This window comes from Haliotis rufescens, unplaced genomic scaffold, assembly GCF_023055435.1.
Source record: "Haliotis rufescens isolate VD_foot unplaced genomic scaffold, xgHalRufe1.0.p SCAF_17, whole genome shotgun sequence".
Classification (NCBI taxonomy): Eukaryota; Metazoa; Mollusca; class Gastropoda; order Lepetellida; family Haliotidae; genus Haliotis; species Haliotis rufescens.
In genome coordinates, this window is record NW_025963857.1 from 9373756 (window position 1) to 9394525 (window position 20770).

The following is a 20770-nucleotide window of genomic DNA, read 5'->3' on the forward strand; positions in this document are numbered from 1 at the left end:
TTGGAATTTTGTATTTGATAACAGAGACGTATTAGCCACGGTCGAACACACATACATACAAAGACGAAAGTCGATGACTTCAAACGATTCAAAACCCGTATACACTGAATTATTTGAGAATTATTTGGTTACACAATTTATAATTAGAACATTTTTGTGAGGTTGTTAGTTCATTTATTACTGATATTAAGAAATAACACATTTTAAACATCCGAAAAAGCATGGCTTAGCTCCAAACTCCAAAGCAGCGCGTGCTACCTTTGAGTTCGCTGCAGGGAGCTTAGATAACGGTGTAAGCGACCACACCGGAAAAGGAACGGAATCTTCAGGCCCCTTCTATCATAAGAAATGACATAATGGAACCGACAACACGTTTATCGTTTTGAGTCATCTGGTCGTTTTGATTAGTGAAGATCACCCGATTCCCGGGCCTTCTGCCATAATGGCGACAAGAAGTCTCACTGAAGTGTTCATTCTAATGAGAAATAATGCCTTGCAAAGTCGCCACATCTTTTCAGAACAAGTGAGTTGTGACACTGACTTAGGCCTAATTATCATACGATGTAAGCAGACCGCTCAGCTTCATAGCTGCTACAGCGTATAATACATATGGGAGAAACAGGAAAAACAAAATGTCAGATCTTAATATGTGCATGCTTTCTTGTCATGTACTGCCAGATATCTGGCACATGTATTTCCTCCCCAAATATATAGACTAAACACAAATTAACATAACAATAACAATAACAGGTGAAAGGAAATACCGTATTCGACGTAATAAGCGCCAAGGGCGCTCTCAAAATTAGAATTAGGGGGCTCTTATTACAATATTTTGTAATATTATTTTGGTGAAAAAAAACAGAGTTAAAGGATAAATTTCGTGGTTTATGCTGACAGCCTGAAATGTTTATATACGTCATATCTTTTTCCAGAATTTAATTGCCCATAATTTAGGGTGCATACAACACATGAGTGCGTATTATACGCGAATAAATAAGTCTTGTGTACATTGATCAATCCGAAGGGGTGCTAATTGGGATTGTTCACTAGCCAATATATTAGCAAATTATTAGAGTGGGCGCTTATTAGAGCGGGGAGCTTATTATGTCGAATACGGTAAGTACTTTGCTGGAGCTTCAACGATACACATAGTTGTGTTATTTAGTTGGGGCAGGCTAAAACGTCACAGATTTCTCTAGCGAAAACGGCATATCTATTTTTAATAACGATAAGAACAATTTATGTCACATGATACAGCATGTTGATTTTTTCTAACATTCTTATCGCATGCAACACATCAAAAGGCCATTGTGAATAATTGTGATACAGTTTCAGCTTGACCATGTTGACATTGAGTTAAATTGAATAGGTACTTAAAACTTCAACATTTGTTCAAAGCATATAACGTTTTCACAATAAGTTTGTTGTGCCTCCCAATCAGAGTCGGTGAGTAAATTGGAGTAAACTTATTTTAACATTTCACAATTATTTGTGTTTGTAAGTGGCGATGTGAGTATGATTTCATTTATTTTACTTTAAAGCATACTATGTTTTCACAATAAGTTGAGTTATGTACAGGCTTAGTTGGAATATAGATCTAGTTGAAATAGAGGCTAATTTCTAATGTAACGTTTCACAATTATATGGTGCCGTTTTCGCTAGGCAAAAGTAGCTGTTTTCACTTGAGACGAGGTGCCATTTTTGCCAATCGGTGCTGTTTTCACCGGGTGACGTTTTGCTGAGGTGCCTAATAGCTATAACCCTTATTTAGTTGGGGATGGGATACACGATACAATACATGGATAATTGAAACATGATGTGTTGAGGAAACAGTAACATGTCCATTATGATACTAGCTAAACTGAAACATATTCATGATATTTGGTCACACTCCGGCGCAGTGGTGACTTAGTGTAACACCACTGCCAGAGGGTAATTTGCATATCACGTGACCAGACGTTTTGTTTGTTTGTTAACAAACGCGGTTATTCTGAAATCAGAACAGACTGCCCTTATGCAAGCCTTTCGGTGCGCTTTACATATTGTTTTGCTACTACAACTGCGACAGTGAGTTGTTTGACAATATATCTTCAAAGTGGCTGTATCACGAGCTCTTTGCAGGGATTCAGTGACAGCACGCAGAGACCCCAGAGCATGTTTTTGTGAAACATGAATCCCGTTCCTATCCCTTCTCAGCGCTAGCAGCCTATTTTTTTAGGGCTGGGACGAGTCCAAGTTTACTATCTGGGTACCCGACCCTTCCCGGGTACCCACTGTAGGTTTCAAGAGATATGTACAAAATGTCTAATTGGGAATAGTTTGACCATAGCCCTGGAAAATATGTATTTAGATACACTTATAAAACCATCAAGTCATGCATACACTAACGTTGACTGAAGTTTTATCTTTATTCAAACGTATAAAAGTAAGAAATAAAATGTGTGCATAGTCAGAAAGAAATGCGAACACAAGTGACTTATAGTCTAAACATAGAGTTCTAGATATTTTTTTTTCATTAAACAATATATATCACGTGACCTACCACAAGTCCAGGTAATCCTATGGGTACACACTGGTCCTACACAGTACCCACCTGACCCCAGTTACCTGTCCCAGCCCTACTATTTTAATCTCCTTTTTAAGTCGAGGAAAGAAACTGAGACTTGAGAGTTTCTTAGTACTTGAGGGTTCCTTTATACGGTTGTTTCTATTTAACCTTATGCAGGACTTTATTTTGGAGAGTATATGAGTCTAGTTAAGGTTACCCTGAATACTGACTTGAAGATCAAGCATCCCATTACAATCCATAGGGTTAATTACCCTTCAGCCTTAGAAATTGGCACTAGTCCTGTAGTCCTTGCCAATCTGCCCAATAGTTAAGGTATCATAAGGACTTGTAGAAATTTGCCATTTTTAAGGGTTTTGCTATATGTAATCATTATAAGGACCAGTGGACTAAAAATGTTAGTTTCTACCCGATAAAAATACCCAGTGCAATCTTAGGAGTTAGTTGTGAGTTTTGATTAACTATCTCACCTCTTTCCAAAAGTTATCAAATGTAATCAGAGATAAATCCATATTTTTTTTCAAGTTTCACTGAAACAAGCAGAGGCTATTTATGGAATTGTCTCTGAAACAGTGAATCAAGTGAATGATTGTGAACAATACTACTTGTCCAGATTATTGACCAAAAATGGTGTTTTTATGTCACAAAATTGGTTCTTTTACTTTCCATGATTTTCATTTTGAAGAATCTCTTGATTTCTCAACACAAATAATGAATGTATCTATTTCTAGTACGTTATGAAAGTATACCCATTGTGCAGCCGTGACTTCTTACAATATGATGTGCTGCTGGCAACATCGTACTCTGATCAACCAATCAGAGAGCATGTCTAAAGTGTGCTTGAACTCAGAACCTGCCGTCATTTGGATTGGTCATGTGCGCGATGTTCCAAACTGCATTTAGTCCTTGTTACATATATATGTCACCACAAATGATGAAAGGTCTTCTATCAAAAATGCCTTAACCACTCTATTTTTCAAATTTGGCAATGATTTAGAAGAATGTCGTATCAAGAGTTGATAAATTTTTAAGTATGTCCTACTGCAGTTAGTCTCAAGGAAAATCATTGGTCAAACATTGACTTGTACAGCACTTTCCACAACCTGCAAGTCTGGTGGTCTTCACAGGTCTGGGGGGGCACGGGTGGCCCAGTCGTCTAAGGCGCCGCGATTCGCTGTGCAGAGTTGCATCCCTTAGGCACGCCAGAAACCTATGATTGTGGGTTCGAATCCCGGTTCGCCCCAATTATGTTTCTAGGTTTGTCAGCACCATACCCGTGCTCGTGGGTTTCACCGAAGTGGTAAACGTCTGAGACCTGCATCACTTCGGGCTTTCCTCCCACATTAAGCTGACACGCTGTGATATAACTGGAATGTCTGGTTGGTATTTTCAGACAGCAGATGACCGCATGGCACTCATGGGTTCTGCCTCTGTTGACCCTGAACTGGGGATTGCTTCGACAAGGTCATCTCGACTACCTCCAGAATGGTGGGTATTGCAACTGTTTTTAGATAGAATAGATATATGGTGGGTATCCCTTAGTACACCGATCATGTCGACTCATTGTGTCCACATTTGAATAGCCGACCAGTCAGCATATACAAGGAAGTCAGGTGACAGTCAACAAATTGTCATGATATTGTCATGTCAATAGGCCATTGTGGCAAAAGTACACAATTTTCAGGATGTTCAAATAGCTTTTGAACAGTCACAGACGTAACGTGTACGCGTGACGGCTCTGCCGTCTCTTGTACGCGAGACGGTGCGGTCCGCAGTACTCAGTGAAGCGCTTGATACTAATTAATTCAATCACCGTGGCTGTGCTGTCACCCGCGACCTCCGCGAAAGTAATTAAAGCGCTATGTAAAATCACCCACTGCCGAGAGGGACCACAACAATCCACCCAAGGTCGTGACTGGCGGGTCGCGTGTGCATCGGGGCATCCGCCTTCCTATTTTCACATACCCTATTTTCGAACAGTTAAAACATGTCAACATGTCATTCTGGACTGGATACACTTGAAAGTGTACACGTCGAAGCTAGCGACCAATTATCGCCATTTTTCATGTTATTTCTGGCATATTCCGTGTATACTCTGACCTCGTGGTACCGCGGCATTCATCGTATCGCGGCATTTGTGATTTCCGGTCGCTCACGCGGGACACGCCTTTTAGCGGGTGTCTGTTATGACAATCAGTAACCAGGAAGTGCTCGCTCCGTAAACAATTTCAATTTCCTCGGAATGTTCCGTCTGCTGCAAGTTAGGGGTCATTATCGCATTGATACTTACTTCTGGTATCTTTTATTTTTTTATTATTGCCTTACCCCCATCTGTCAATGGACAGCGATATGACCGGCAGTTTCCCAAATAAACTTTCTCTCTCGAGCTGAACTAGCTCATCTACATATTCATGGCGACTAATAAGGTAACGGAAGTTACGTAGCCCGCACATTTTCCCGCGCTGTGGTCAGGATATATTAGGAGATAATTAGGGCCAAAATTTCATACTTAGCAGTACTTTCTTCACTAGTAGCCAAATCATAAATACATACTTTTGGCATAACAGGAGTGAATAATCATAAATGTTAGTGAGTGCCATTTGTTCCGTTTATGACAAGTACCGCGAAACCCGAGGCTGCAGGCTACAAAGTTGAATGTACCAATAACTTTAATTTTTGTGAAACTGTGAGCATATGCGCTTTCTTGAATAAGATTCAGTTGATTTCGGTTATAGCGTTACAATGTCTGTCTGTGCTACGATAGGGAACAGTGGAAACTTTACCGGTGACTTATTGTACCAGCTCTCGCAATCGCCTTACAGCACGTGATCACGCCCACAGTTCCAGTTTACAAATGACATTTTGGGGATATTTCAGTTTTCGCGCTCAATATTATTTTAATTCACCAAAATTAATAAGAAATGCTATTATCAATTTGTTCTTTGCAAACTGACAATATTCCCCAAATTCGATCTTGCTTATCCCTATGTGTACCTCAAATAGATTTCAGAATTGTATTTTGAGGAAGATAGGATATTGAAGATATTGAGCAAGGTGAATATTGCGGGTTTTGAAAAAATATTTCCGCACAAGAGTCCTTTTGATCATTGTTTTCGGATAAATATTTCTCCCCTGTTATGAAAACTAAGACTCTCAAAACTAAAATGAGATGCAACCACGTGCGCGCTATAACGGTTAGCGATAATTGTTCCTCGGCGATATAACAAGAAAAACTATCAAAATGTCCGATCACGTGATATACAATTTAGCCTTTTGTGGCAGTGGAGAAACGCTTAGTCATCATGATAAATCCACCTGATTGCGGTTCGCTCTATTCTTGCTGCGCCAAACGACACCTATCTGAGCAGCAGCCACATTGACGTGTTTTTGTTGTCGATTAGTGTATACACGATCATTATCATATTATGCGCAGTATCCTATATTTTCTGTTCTGCTTGGCATTGTTTTATATGCAGATATTAAAAATACCGCATGTATTTTCTCGTAAATTATAGGCCGGAAATAGCAATCAGCTCACATCTACCTGTTCGTCAGCGGTGTTTCTGGAAATAAATCCGTTCATTGATGCACGATTCGTATATCTGAAAAGTATTAAATGGAATATTCAATCGTGTAATAACAGGATTTCCGGTGTTATGCTAATTTGCATCTTGTGATTACGCGATCTAATTGAAGAGGAGCCGGCGAGACGACTGACCCGCGTTTTGTTGTCCTCATAATAAAGTGATGAGAATAGAATAGAATACTACAATGATGAAAGCGCTTATAACGAAATAACGGGTATAGAGAGAACCCGTGTGTATTGTCAACGACAATGTTTACGATAACGAACGGTTAATACCTGAGCTTGGCTGCTCGAGTGTCAACAGTCAGCCTATCAAAATGCGCGTTGTTAAACGACAATATACAACTGAAGGCAATTGGTGCTGGTACCGTGTTCTCAAATTACAGCCTCAATTGCACAAGGACAGTGACAGTGATTAACTATAGCACAGTATTTGCTGCAAGAACTTTGATAGTAGGCTCGTTAAAAACAAAGAAGGTGCTAACAGTATAAAATATATTTCGTTTGTAAAAGTCTGGAGGATTACTATTTATACGTATCCCCTCGAGAGACCCGAAAGTTACCTATATACGATTCCCGCACCAATTGATGCCCCCTCCCATATAATTTTTTAACTGGTGGTGTAATGACAGCAGACGAAATTGAATTATGTTCTTGTATGAACACAATTGAAAACAGGCAATGATAATGTATAGCATTTCGTATTTAATTCCGTATTATCAGTAACATGACAATGTCTGAAATAATATAAATATAGACGAGTGCATATTTTAACACGATACAGTTGTATATTGATCGATCAGAAGGGGATTAGCCAGTGTGAGCCAGTCGGTGGTCAGACTATGCCCACAACTAAGCGGTTTTAATCACCTGCATCACATGTAGGTCCGTGCTGTTTCATATTGAATATATGTTGTTACCGTTTAGCAATTGCTATTTTATGAACAAATATCCATGCACGACGTAGTGGTTGATGTCATGTAAACTAATGCAACTGTTCAACAATTGTTAATTCATTCGTCATATTTAGATTTGTCAAGCGTGAGCATAACCGTTTATTCATCCACACTAGACTAAAGTTATGGATCAGCTGACGAAAAGGTTTTCGTCCTTAGTTCAATATGTGCATTCTTTCCGTGGACCTACTGGATGGGGATCCGAAGTTTTTCCAGTCACTACACACGCGTCGGTGTGTCCTGTAGTGGTATTTTCCACAATTTATGGGTAAGTAAGGAACTGTAGCAGCGTACTAGTTCAATTTCTATTCCGCTACCAAACTTTATTTTAAAAGCGCATGCGTGTAACCACAAACGTTAGACGGATGACGTGTTATGCTACAACAAATATACTACTGATAATAGTTGATGTCATTGATTCGACGGGATTTGGGAATTTAACATATGCCGAAACAACTCGACTTACCCTAATGGTTACTCGACAGTTCTGAGGCTTGCGAAGTAAAGATGAAACCCACACTTGTGGAACATGCAACCGTTCAAAGATATCATAAATTTTCATAAATGGTCTACAAACAGCTATACACACAGCATTCGATGTATTCGAAATAACTGAAAAACAGGTATTCATCAATTGGATGAAATCGACATGTCTTTTTTATTCTGCAGATATCATGCTTTCCGGGTATAACCACCAATCGCCTTGCCGTTGAACATGATGAAGATTCACCAAGAACCAGGCAACCAATTCGACACCTCAGCCATCAACTGCTGCTACCAGATGGACAATGTGTGGGTAGGGTCCCAAAGACCTGGCGTCATCACGTCAGCGATGAATGATGGATCTCTGCAGAACGCTACCCCGTTCTTTCACGATAGATTTAGTGCAGTAAATTCACCACGACAGTGGTCCAAAGTTAATCCCTTTTAAGTCTCCAACAGGCACACGCTTGATCAAAAACCGAAAACTGGCAGGATTCCAGAAGATGACTTGTACTGTTGAGACAGACACACATGTATATTATCATGATTTTTTTGTCATTGTATAGTTTTATGAATAAATAAGTCTTGGGAACAGTTGTGTCAATTACTATCCTCTGATAATCCCATTATGAAAGAACACGTAACCGGTGCTTATGCAGATTAGTTAACCTCAATAAGTGTCAATTCCAATCCAAGTTGAATCACTACTCGCACCAATCGGCAGCATATCAGGGACGTGTATACTGATTTCGCTTAGCAACTCGAATCACACATGTGGGTAGGCTGTGTCAGCCATATCCAAAGGAAGCCAACGAAATTTATACAAGCACGGTTTCTGCGAAGTCTTTGATAGGCATATATAATGGTTTACATCGCTTTAGCATAAATGACCTAATAAAGTATAAATAAATCAATCTCTGGTGGGGAGGGGGTTGGGGGGGGTACAAACCCACAAGCAAATCCAATTTTATATTTACTTTACCGCATCTATGGGGTATGGTGTGAATAATGAAAAAAAAAATATATTTGGAATTGTATATTGTATTTGGAAATATACATTGTGAGCGCGCACACGGCCAGTCCTTCAGGGCCATGTATAGGTACGGGGAGGGACCTGTAGGATTTATGACCACCTCAAATTGCACTGAATATACAGGCAGTCTCGGCAATTAGGTAAAACACGTGCGATGCAGTAGTATATTCTATATAGTAGTGTATTCTGCGTGCGTGATAGGCCGTTTGGACCAGATTATATTATTTCCTGTCCACCTGTGCTCGGGTATATTTTGTGTATAAAGAAAGTTTATCGTGTCATACATGTTCCAAGACATCATCTCACAAATTAATGTATATTCTGTCCTAAATATTGATCTGACAGTCATTAAAAGTGCCGATACGTCGAACCTTCGCGAGGCAAGATTTACAAACAATTGCCGATAACCCCCGAGCTCACTCGGCCATGCTCGCCTTATTTTCACCCCCCACTGCGGTTGTGCAGGGTATCACGTGATCGAACCTTTCTCTTGTTAGAAAACTAACGCACCTATTCTGAAATAAGAGTGAGCGAGTTAATTGTTAACGTCGAATCGGTATTATTTCAGCCATATGGCGACGAGACCAAGTTAATATGTTTACATTTTGAACAGAGGTGCCTAATGCATGCCTTTCGGACCGTTTCAAATATTCTTTTACATAATCATATAGAGATGCTAATTAAACTGCGACAGTGAGGTGCATGACAAACACCATGCAAAATGACGCCAATTATTCGTTAGTTTTGATGTTAAATTGTTCGATAACAAGTATTACAACAGTCAATAACTACGTATGTTTGTTTTTATGGACATCTGTAATCTATGGATGTTGACCAGGCAGTCACGCCTACAAGTGACTCCCCCTCAGGCCGTGTTTCACTGCTTGTTCGGAGAGCCGTCTCTCGTACGCGTAACGGGGCTGTGGGACGACTTGTTTAGCAATTGCGAGCAGTTTAAGGAAAGTAGATATGTTTCAACGCGCTGGCACATAGGTGTGCGTTCGTGTGCGTGAACAAGTATTTATATGTTGTTACACTACGACGAATAAGCTTTAAGAAAATACTGAAATTATGTATCTGAAAAATATGCACATAGGAGAAAATCGCTGTCCAAATCGACAAATTTGGCTCCAATTCCTACATTTCTCTCCAAATTTGACTCCTTTAATTTATTTTTCTACTTTGTATATCGTTCGATAACAAGCATCTAACAGTCAGCTACGTATATTTGTTTATATAATCACATAGGAAGTGTGTAGAAACGGTTTTTTGGTGTCACATGCAGACATCTGTAATCCTTCGACGGGCAGTCACGCCTACAAGTGACTCTCTCTCAGGCCGTGTTTCACTGCTTGTTCGGAGAGCCGTCTCTCGTACGCGTAACGGGGCTGTGGGAAGACTTGTTTAGCAACTGCGAGCAGTTTGAGGAAAGTAGATATGTTTCAACGCGCTGGCACATAGGTGTGCGTTGGTGTGCGTGAAATAATTTATATATGTTGTTATACTACGACGAATAAGCTTTAAGAAAATACTGAAATTATGTATCTGAAAAATATGCACATAGGAGAAAATCGCTGTCCAAAATCGACAAATTTGGCTCCAATTTCGTACATTTCTCTCCAAATTTGACCCCTTTAATTTATTTTTCTACTTTGTATATCGTTCGATAACAAGCATCTAACAGTCAACTACGTATATTTGTTTATATAATCACATAGGAAGTGTGTAGAGACGTTTTTTTGGTGTCACATGCAGACATCTGCAATCCTTCGACGGGCAGTCACGCCTACAAGTGACTCTCTCTCAGGCCGTGTTTCACTGCTTGTTCGGAGAGCCGTCTCTCGTACGCGTAACGGGGCTGTGGGAAGACTTGTTTAGCTACTGCGAGCAGTTTGAGTAAAGTAGATATGTTTCAACGCGCTGGCACATAGGTGTGCGTTGGTGTGCGTGAAATAATTTATATATGTTGTTATACTACGACGAATAAGCTTTAAGAAAATACTGAAATTATGTATCTGAAAAATATGCACATAGGAGAAAATCGCTGTCCAAAATCGACAAATTTGGCTCCAATTTCGTACATATCTCTCCAAATTTGACCCCTTTAATTTATTTTTCTACTTTGTATATCGTTCGATAACAAGCATCTAACAGTCAGCTACGTATATTTGTTTATATAATCACATAGGAAGTGTGTAGAAACGGTTTTTTGGTGTCACATGCAGACATCTGTAATCCTTCGACGGGCAGTCACGCCTACAAGTGACTCTCTCTCAGGCCGTGTTTCACTGCTTGTTCGGAGAGCCGTCTCTCGTACGCGTAACGGGGCTGTGGGAAGACTTGTTTAGCAACTGCGAGCAGTTTGAGGAAAGTAGATATGTTTCAACGCGCTGGCACATAGGTGTGCGTTGGTGTGCGTGAAATAATTTATATATGTTGTTATACTACGACGAATAAGCTTTAAGAAAATACTGAAATTATGTATCTGAAAAATATGCACATAGGAGAAAATCGCTGTCCAAAATCGACAAATTTGGCTCCAATTTCGTACATTTCTCTCCAAATTTGACCCCTTTAATTTATTTTTCTACTTTGTATATCGTTCGATAACAAGCATCTAACAGTCAACTACGTATATTTGTTTATATAATCACATAGGAAGTGTGTAGAGACGTTTTTTTGGTGTCACATGCAGACATCTGCAATCCTTCGACGGGCAGTCACGCCTACAAGTGACTCTCTCTCAGGCCGTGTTTCACTGCTTGTTCGGAGAGCCGTCTCTCGTACGCGTAACGGGGCTGTGGGAAGACTTGTTTAGCAACTGCGAGCAGTTTGAGTAAAGTAGATATGTTTCAACGCGCTGGCACATAGGTGTGCGTTGGTGTGCGTGAAATAATTTATATATGTTGTTATACTACGACGAATAAGCTTTAAGAAAATACTGAAATTATGTATCTGAAAAATATGCACATAGGAGAAAATCGCTGTCCAAAATCGACAAATTTGGCTCCAATTTCGTACATATCTCTCCAAATTTGACCCCTTTAATTTATTTTTCTACTTTGTATATCGTTCGATAACAAGCATCTAACAGTCAGCTACGTATATTTGTTTATATAATCACATAGGAAGTGTGTAGAAACGGTTTTTTGGTGTCACATGCAGACATCTGTAATCCTTCGACGGGCAGTCACGCCTACAAGTGACTCTCTCTCAGGCCGTGTTTCACTGCTTGTTCGGAGAGCCGTCTCTCGTACGCGTAACGGGGCTGTGGGAAGACTTGTTTAGCAACTGCGAGCAGTTTGAGGAAAGTAGATATGTTTCAACGCGCTGGCACATAGGTGTGCGTTGGTGTGCGTGAAATAATTTATATATGTTGTTATACTACGACGAATAAGCTTTAAGAAAATACTGAAATTATGTATCTGAAAAATATGCACATAGGAGAAAATCGCTGTCCAAAATCGACAAATTTGGCTCCAATTTCGTACATTTCTCTCCAAATTTGACCCCTTTAATTTATTTTTCTACTTTGTATATCGTTCGATAACAAGCATCTAACAGTCAACTACGTATATTTGTTTATATAATCACATAGGAAGTGTGTAGAGACGTTTTTTTGGTGTCACATGCAGACATCTGCAATCCTTCGACGGGCAGTCACGCCTACAAGTGACTCTCTCTCAGGCCGTGTTTCACTGCTTGTTCGGAGAGCCGTCTCTCGTACGCGTAACGGGGCTGTGGGAAGACTTGTTTAGCAACTGCGAGCAGTTTGAGTAAAGTAGATATGTTTCAACGCGCTGGCACATAGGTGTGCGTTGGTGTGCGTGAAATAATTTATATATGTTGTTATACTACGACGAATAAGCTTTAAGAAAATACTGAAATTATGTATCTGAAAAATATGCACATAGGAGAAAATCGCTGTCCAAAATCGACAAATTTGGCTCCAATTTCGTACATATCTCTCCAAATTTGACCCCTTTAATTTATTTTTCTACTTTGTATATCGTTCGATAACAAGCATCTAACAGTCAGCTACGTATATTTGTTTATATAATCACATAGGAAGTGTGTAGAAACGGTTTTTTGGTGTCACATGCAGACATCTGTAATCCTTCGACGGGCAGTCACGCCTACAAGTGACTCTCTCTCAGGCCGTGTTTCACTGCTTGTTCGGAGAGCCGTCTCTCGTACGCGTAACGGGGCTGTGGGAAGACTTGTTTAGCAACTGCGAGCAGTTTGAGGAAAGTAGATATGTTTCAACGCGCTGGCACATAGGTGTGCGTTGGTGTGCGTGAAATAATTTATATATGTTGTTATACTACGACGAATAAGCTTTAAGAAAATACTGAAATTATGTATCTGAAAAATATGCACATAGGAGAAAATCGCTGTCCAAAATCGACAAATTTGGCTCCAATTTCGTACATTTCTCTCCAAATTTGACCCCTTTAATTTATTTTTCTACTTTGTATATCGTTCGATAACAAGCATCTAACAGTCAACTACGTATATTTGTTTATATAATCACATAGGAAGTGTGTAGAGACGTTTTTTTGGTGTCACATGCAGACATCTGCAATCCTTCGACGGGCAGTCACGCCTACAAGTGACTCTCTCTCAGGCCGTGTTTCACTGCTTGTTCGGAGAGCCGTCTCTCGTACGCGTAACGGGGCTGTGGGAAGACTTGTTTAGCAACTGCGAGCAGTTTGAGTAAAGTAGATATGTTTCAACGCGCTGGCACATAGGTGTGCGTTGGTGTGCGTGAAATAATTTATATATGTTGTTATACTACGACGAATAAGCTTTAAGAAAATACTGAAATTATGTATCTGAAAAATATGCACATAGGAGAAAATCGCTGTCCAAAATCGACAAATTTGGCTCCAATTTCGTACATATCTCTCCAAATTTGACCCCTTTAATTTATTTTTCTACTTTGTATATCGTTCGATAACAAGCATCTAACAGTCAGCTACGTATATTTGTTTATATAATCACATAGGAAGTGTGTAGAAACGGTTTTTTGGTGTCACATGCAGACATCTGTAATCCTTCGACGGGCAGTCACGCCTACAAGTGACTCTCTCTCAGGCCGTGTTTCACTGCTTGTTCGGAGAGCCGTCTCTCGTACGCGTAACGGGGCTGTGGGAAGACTTGTTTAGCAACTGCGAGCAGTTTGAGGAAAGTAGATATGTTTCAACGCGCTGGCACATAGGTGTGCGTTGGTGTGCGTGAAATAATTTATATATGTTGTTATACTACGACGAATAAGCTTTAAGAAAATACTGAAATTATGTATCTGAAAAATATGCACATAGGAGAAAATCGCTGTCCAAAATCGACAAATTTGGCTCCAATTTCGTACATTTCTCTCCAAATTTGACCCCTTTAATTTATTTTTCTACTTTGTATATCGTTCGATAACAAGCATCTAACAGTCAACTACGTATATTTGTTTATATAATCACATAGGAAGTGTGTAGAGACGTTTTTTTGGTGTCACATGCAGACATCTGCAATCCTTCGACGGGCAGTCACGCCTACAAGTGACTCTCTCTCAGGCCGTGTTTCACTGCTTGTTCGGAGAGCCGTCTCTCGTACGCGTAACGGGGCTGTGGGAAGACTTGTTTAGCAACTGCGAGCAGTTTGAGTAAAGTAGATATGTTTCAACGCGCTGGCACATAGGTGTGCGTTGGTGTGCGTGAAATAATTTATATATGTTGTTATACTACGACGAATAAGCTTTAAGAAAATACTGAAATTATGTATCTGAAAAATATGCACATAGGAGAAAATCGCTGTCCAAAATCGACAAATTTGGCTCCAATTTCGTACATATCTCTCCAAATTTGACCCCTTTAATTTATTTTTCTACTTTGTATATCGTTCGATAACAAGCATCTAACAGTCAGCTACGTATATTTGTTTATATAATCACATAGGAAGTGTGTAGAAACGGTTTTTTGGTGTCACATGCAGACATCTGTAATCCTTCGACGGGCAGTCACGCCTACAAGTGACTCTCTCTCAGGCCGTGTTTCACTGCTTGTTCGGAGAGCCGTCTCTCGTACGCGTAACGGGGCTGTGGGAAGACTTGTTTAGCAACTGCGAGCAGTTTGAGGAAAGTAGATATGTTTCAACGCGCTGGCACATAGGTGTGCGTTGGTGTGCGTGAAATAATTTATATATGTTGTTATACTACGACGAATAAGCTTTAAGAAAATACTGAAATTATGTATCTGAAAAATATGCACATAGGAGAAAATCGCTGACCAAAATCGACAAATTTGGCTCCAATTTCGTACATTTCTCTCCAAATTTGACCCCTTTAATTTATTTTTCTACTTTGTATATCGTTCGATAACAAGCATCTAACAGTCAACTACGTATATTTGTTTATATAATCACATAGGAAGTGTGTAGAGACGTTTTTTTGGTGTCACATGCAGACATCTGCAATCCTTCGACGGGCAGTCACGCCTACAAGTGACTCTCTCTCAGGCCGTGTTTCACTGCTTGTTCGGAGAGCCGTCTCTCGTACGCGTAACGGGGCTGTGGGAAGACTTGTTTAGCAACTGCGAGCAGTTTGAGTAAAGTAGATATGTTTCAACGCGCTGGCACATAGGTGTGCGTTGGTGTGCGTGAAATAATTTATATATGTTGTTATACTACGACGAATAAGCTTTAAGAAAATACTGAAATTATGTATCTGAAAAATATGCACATAGGAGAAAATCGCTGTCCAAAATCGACAAATTTGGCTCCAATTTCGTACATATCTCTCCAAATTTGACCCCTTTAATTTATTTTTCTACTTTGTATATCGTTCGATAACAAGCATCTAACAGTCAGCTACGTATATTTGTTTATATAATCACATAGGAAGTGTGTAGAAACGGTTTTTTGGTGTCACATGCAGACATCTGTAATCCTTCGACGGGCAGTCACGCCTACAAGTGACTCTCTCTCAGGCCGTGTTTCACTGCTTGTTCGGAGAGCCGTCTCTCGTACGCGTAACGGGGCTGTGGGAAGACTTGTTTAGCAACTGCGAGCAGTTTGAGTAAAGTAGATATGTTTCAACGCGCTGGCACATAGGTGTGCGTTGGTGTGCGTGAAATAATTTATATATGTTGTTATACTACGACGAATAAGCTTTAAGAAAATACTGAAATTATGTATCTGAAAAATATGCACATAGGAGAAAATCGCTGTCCAAAATCGACAAATTTGGCTCCAATTTCGTACATTTCTCTCCAAATTTGACCCCTTTAATTTATTTTTCTACTTTGTATATCGTTCGATAACAAGCATCTAACAGTCAACTACGTATATTTGTTTATATAATCACATAGGAAGTGTGTAGAGACGTTTTTTTGGTGTCACATGCAGACATCTGCAATCCTTCGACGGGCAGTCACGCCTACAAGTGACTCTCTCTCAGGCCGTGTTTCACTGCTTGTTCGGAGAGCCGTCTCTCGTACGCGTAACGGGGCTGTGGGAAGACTTGTTTAGCAACTGCGAGCAGTTTGAGTAAAGTAGATATGTTTCAACGCGCTGGCACATAGGTGTGCGTTGGTGTGCGTGAAATAATTTATATATGTTGTTATACTACGACGAATAAGCTTTAAGAAAATACTGAAATTATGTATCTGAAAAATATGCACATAGGAGAAAATCGCTGTCCAAAATCGACAAATTTGGCTCCAATTTCGTACATATCTCTCCAAATTTGACCCCTTTAATTTATTTTTCTACTTTGTATATCGTTCGATAACAAGCATCTATAACAGTCAACTACGTATATTTGTTTATATAATCACATAGGAAGTGTGTAGAGACGTTTTTTTGGTGTCACATGCAGACATCTGCAATCCTTCGACAGGCAGTCACGCCTACAAGTGACTCTCTCTCAGGCCGTGTTTCACTGCTTGTTCGGAGAGCCGTCTCTCGTACGCGTAACGGGGCTGTGGGACGACTTGTTTAGCAGTTGCGAGCAGTTTGAGGAAAGTAGATATGTTTCAACGCGCTGGCACATAGGTGTGCGTTGGTGTGCGTGAAATAATTGATATATGTTGTTATACTACGACGAATAAGCTTTAAGAAAATACTGAAATTATGTTTCTGAAAAATATGCACATAGATGAAAATCGCTGTCCAAAATCGGCAAATTTGACTCTTTTAATTTCAATATGTTATGTGCATTACTCATTTTTTCACAGAAATACTTTGTTTTCCAACAATTTTACTTCCACCTAAAAATATATTACCCACTGCAAAATTGTTTTTCTAATACGTGATCAAAATACATTTCCTCCTTGTTCTAACCACGAAACTACGCGCTAAATAAATATCGTGCATATTACACGCATCATTCTGATTCAGACACATTTAGTGTAACAAGACGGATGTTCCGATTGAACATTTTAGTCAGGCATCGGTTACCTCCCTTTATCGGCTTGTCGACCAGTCACTTGTACGCGAGACGGTTCGCGCAGTTTCGAAGAAAGTAAACATGTTTCAACGCGATGGAAAATGGGTGTGCGTTGGTGTGCGTGAAATAATTTATATATTTTGTAACTCTACGATGAATAAGCTTTTAGAAAATACTACGTGTTAGTTTCTGAAAAATATGTACATAGGAGAAAATCGCTGTCAAAAACAGAACATTTTGCTCGATTTTTACACATTTTTCTCCCAATTTGACCGTTTATTATTTTTCTTATGACATTTTTTTCATGTCATTCGATAACTAGTAGGATAATCAATAACTGTACTTAATTTTGTTTTATTATTTTCACAAATAACGCTTGTAGAGACATTTTTGTGCAACAGGCAGAAATCCATGGTCCACTGACAGACCGTCACGCATACGCGTGACCCCTCTCAGGGGGTCACTTGTACGCGAGACGGGAGAGCCGTCTCGCGTACACGTTACGTCCTCTACTGTTGAAGGTACCGTATTCGACGTAATAAGCGCCCCGCTCTAATAAGCGCCCACGGCCATATTTGCTAAATATATTGGCTAGTGAACAATCCCAATTAGCACCCCTTCCGATTGAAAGACTTATTTATTCGCGTAAAATCCGCACTCGTGTGTTATATGCACCCTTAATTATGGGCAATTAAATTCTGGAAAAATATATCTGTCGCATATAAACATTTCAGGCTGTCAGCATAAACCACGAAATTTATCTTTCAACTCTCTTTTTTTCACCAAAATAATATTCTGATAAGAGCCCCCTATTTCTAATTTTGAGAGCGCCCTGGGCACTTATTACGTTGAATACGGTAATTTCTATTATTTAATAGGGGTGAAATGATACATCGATGCATCGTAAGATTTCATGCGACCATACACCATATGTTTTCTTCTGTATAGATACAAGACAATGCACATGCTAAAATATATTACTTACTACTCGTTTAATGACCCCACAGCAATTTTGTGTTGTAATTAGCGTTCCAAGTTCACAACTAAATATAGCCACTACAAACATGTATCTACAGCTAGCTTTTCCTTTAGAACTAGCTCTGAAATATTTATGGTCAAGAAGTGTCCACACAATTTGACGTAAATATGTGTATCACAATACGTATCGTATCGTGACCTATGTATCATGAAAAATGTTGTATTGTGACCTCACTGCATCATTTCACCCCTATTATTTTATTTATGATAACTCAAAATATGTGTATTTTGGGGGGTTATTTCGGAAAATTTCTGACCTTTGAGGGGGGCACAGGTGGCCCAGTGATCTAAGGCGTTTCTGTGCAGAGTTGCGTCCCTTGGGCACGCCAGAAACTTATGATTGTGGATTCGAATCCCGGTTCACCCTGATTATGTGTCTAGGTTTGTCAGCACCATACCCATGCTCGTGGGTTTCACCAAAGTCGTTAACATCTGAGACCTGCATCACTTCGGGCTTTCCTCCCACATTAAGCTGACACCCCATGATATAACTGGAATACAGTATTTAACCCAACTCGCTCACTCACTCACTCACTCACTCACTCACTCACTCACTCACTCACTCACTCACTCACTCACTCACTCACTCACTCACTCACTCACTCACTCACTCTGGACTATATCACATGGTAAACTGGGTTGAAAGGTTGACTGTATTTCACATGGTAAACTGGGTTGAAAGGTTGATTGTATATCACATGGTAATCTGGGTTGAAAGGTTGACTGTATTTCACATGGTAAACTGGGTTGAAAGGTTGATTGTACATCACATGTTTATCTGCTGCAGGGTTGATGGTGTGGAGGAGGTCCAATTTGAAATATCCCGAATCAAACAAAGAGGTAAATAGTTTGTTTCTCATTTGAGTTTCATCATGAATCTTTTGATGTGCTCATATTTTGTTTTCTTGAGTACCAGTATATTGCGCACCCAAGTATAATGCACACCACCCTCTAGTGGACTCAGTATTTTGGAAAAAATTTAATTCAAATATTATGAGCAGAAAAAAAATACACCGTACCCCTTCAGCGAATTCCGGTAAACGAACAGGTGATAAGAAACTTGGTCAGTACAAATTTGAGATAAAAAATCACCAGACATATTGATTTACCATTTAAATTATATTTCTTGTTCAGCTAGGCATTGTTTTACATGGAGGGATTAAGATTACCATGTGTAGCTAAGCTCGAAACAGCAATCAGCTGTGCACATGTTTTCTTGGGATCTATTGGTGATTCGGTTAAAACTTACCCAATGATAGAACTTTAAAGGATTTGATGCAAGGATCGAGAACAATTGTATCTGAAACTATTTTTTTATCAGGAATAATATATTCCAATATCATGTTATTTTAGTTGCAGCAATTACTAAATATATTTAAAATACGATTCGTATCACGAATATAGGGTAATGAATACAATTATTAAATCATGAATACAATAACATGTCAGCAGCTGATGTAGTATTTGTTATATTTAGTGAAACAATAACAACATAAATTCTTTGACGTGGTTTGTTAAATATTAATATATTATAGATTTATATACTGCACTTATCCAGGTACTAGTATCTGCTCAAATGGGACAAGGACCAGTGACCACAATCCTGTCAAATTAAATATTATAAGAGTGTTGTCTTTAAAGAAATCTATGCAAATAATATGTTCTTATGGATATTTTTAGGTACAGGGTATGTAAATGCACATGATTGCATATTCTTAAATATTCGATCCTAGAGGCCACGAATAACGAATTCAATTCATGAATGGATACGGTTCGATTCCCCGAATATTCGAGTGAATCGTAACAGCCCTACTGTTCAGCTTTATCTGACAGCAATGAGATTGTTGGTGATATAGCACAAGTAGCAAACTGTGGATTCGTCTTCATGACTATTTTATAGTGAATGCATCAGGTTGTCACAATATTGATGTTGTTAGCCTTTTAAATGTTACTGCAAGTGATTGTTAATAATGTTAACTAAATTAATGAATACTGGCTTGCATATTTTGAACTGGCTAGGAGTTCTAATCAAACCATCGACGGTTTTCTGACTGATCATGGTGGGCCCACTTCAATTTCAGTTATTGTCCCTTATTGTGTAATTGCTATTGTTCGTAAGTACATGTAGCATCCAATCTCATTAAAATCAGACCTTAGTTCTCGCTACCGCTAAACAAAGATCTGAGGACATCCCGTTAGGGGTCACGTCAGAACGACCTTTCATCCGACCAATCAGTGCGTCGCTTACCAGGTTATGAAAGTGACAGTCAGAATGTGATTTCTAATCATGCAATCTCGAAAACTTTAACATGGGGTAATCTGTATGATAGTTACGGGTTTAACGACTGAATCCTTACAATCTAGACCATCTATTAGCCATTCCAGAATGTTTTTTGTTCAGGTTTCAAATTTGTAATTGAGAATTTGTTCAAATATGTTTCGAAGCGTAGTCGCCAATTTGAAATTAGTGCCGTAAAGCATGAGAAAGCTGCCTTCTGATTGGTCATTCCATTGGTCGCTCAAAGTTTGCGCAAGGTCGGTCTGACGTGATCCGTAATGGGATGTCCTAAAATCTTTGTTTAGCAGTAGCGAGAACTAAGATCTGATTTTAATGAGATTGGTGTAGCATCCAACACCTTCTTAGTGTTAAGTGTAAATATCATGTATGTGT

General features: G+C 39.4%; 1 protein-coding gene across 1 annotated transcript in view; it reads left to right on the top strand.

Moving 5' to 3' along the window:
- Positions 1–316: 316 nt before the first annotated feature.
- Positions 317–20770, top strand: part of LOC124132315 (syntaxin-16-like) — a 31077-nt gene continuing 10623 nt past the window's right edge. The window contains exons 1-3 of the mRNA XM_046496207.2: positions 317–523; positions 3960–4054; positions 18887–18939. Of these exons, the coding sequence (XP_046352163.1) occupies positions 443–523; positions 3960–4054; positions 18887–18939 (229 nt within the window). The 5' untranslated portion in view covers positions 317–442. The remainder of the gene's footprint in view (positions 524–3959; positions 4055–18886; positions 18940–20770) is intronic.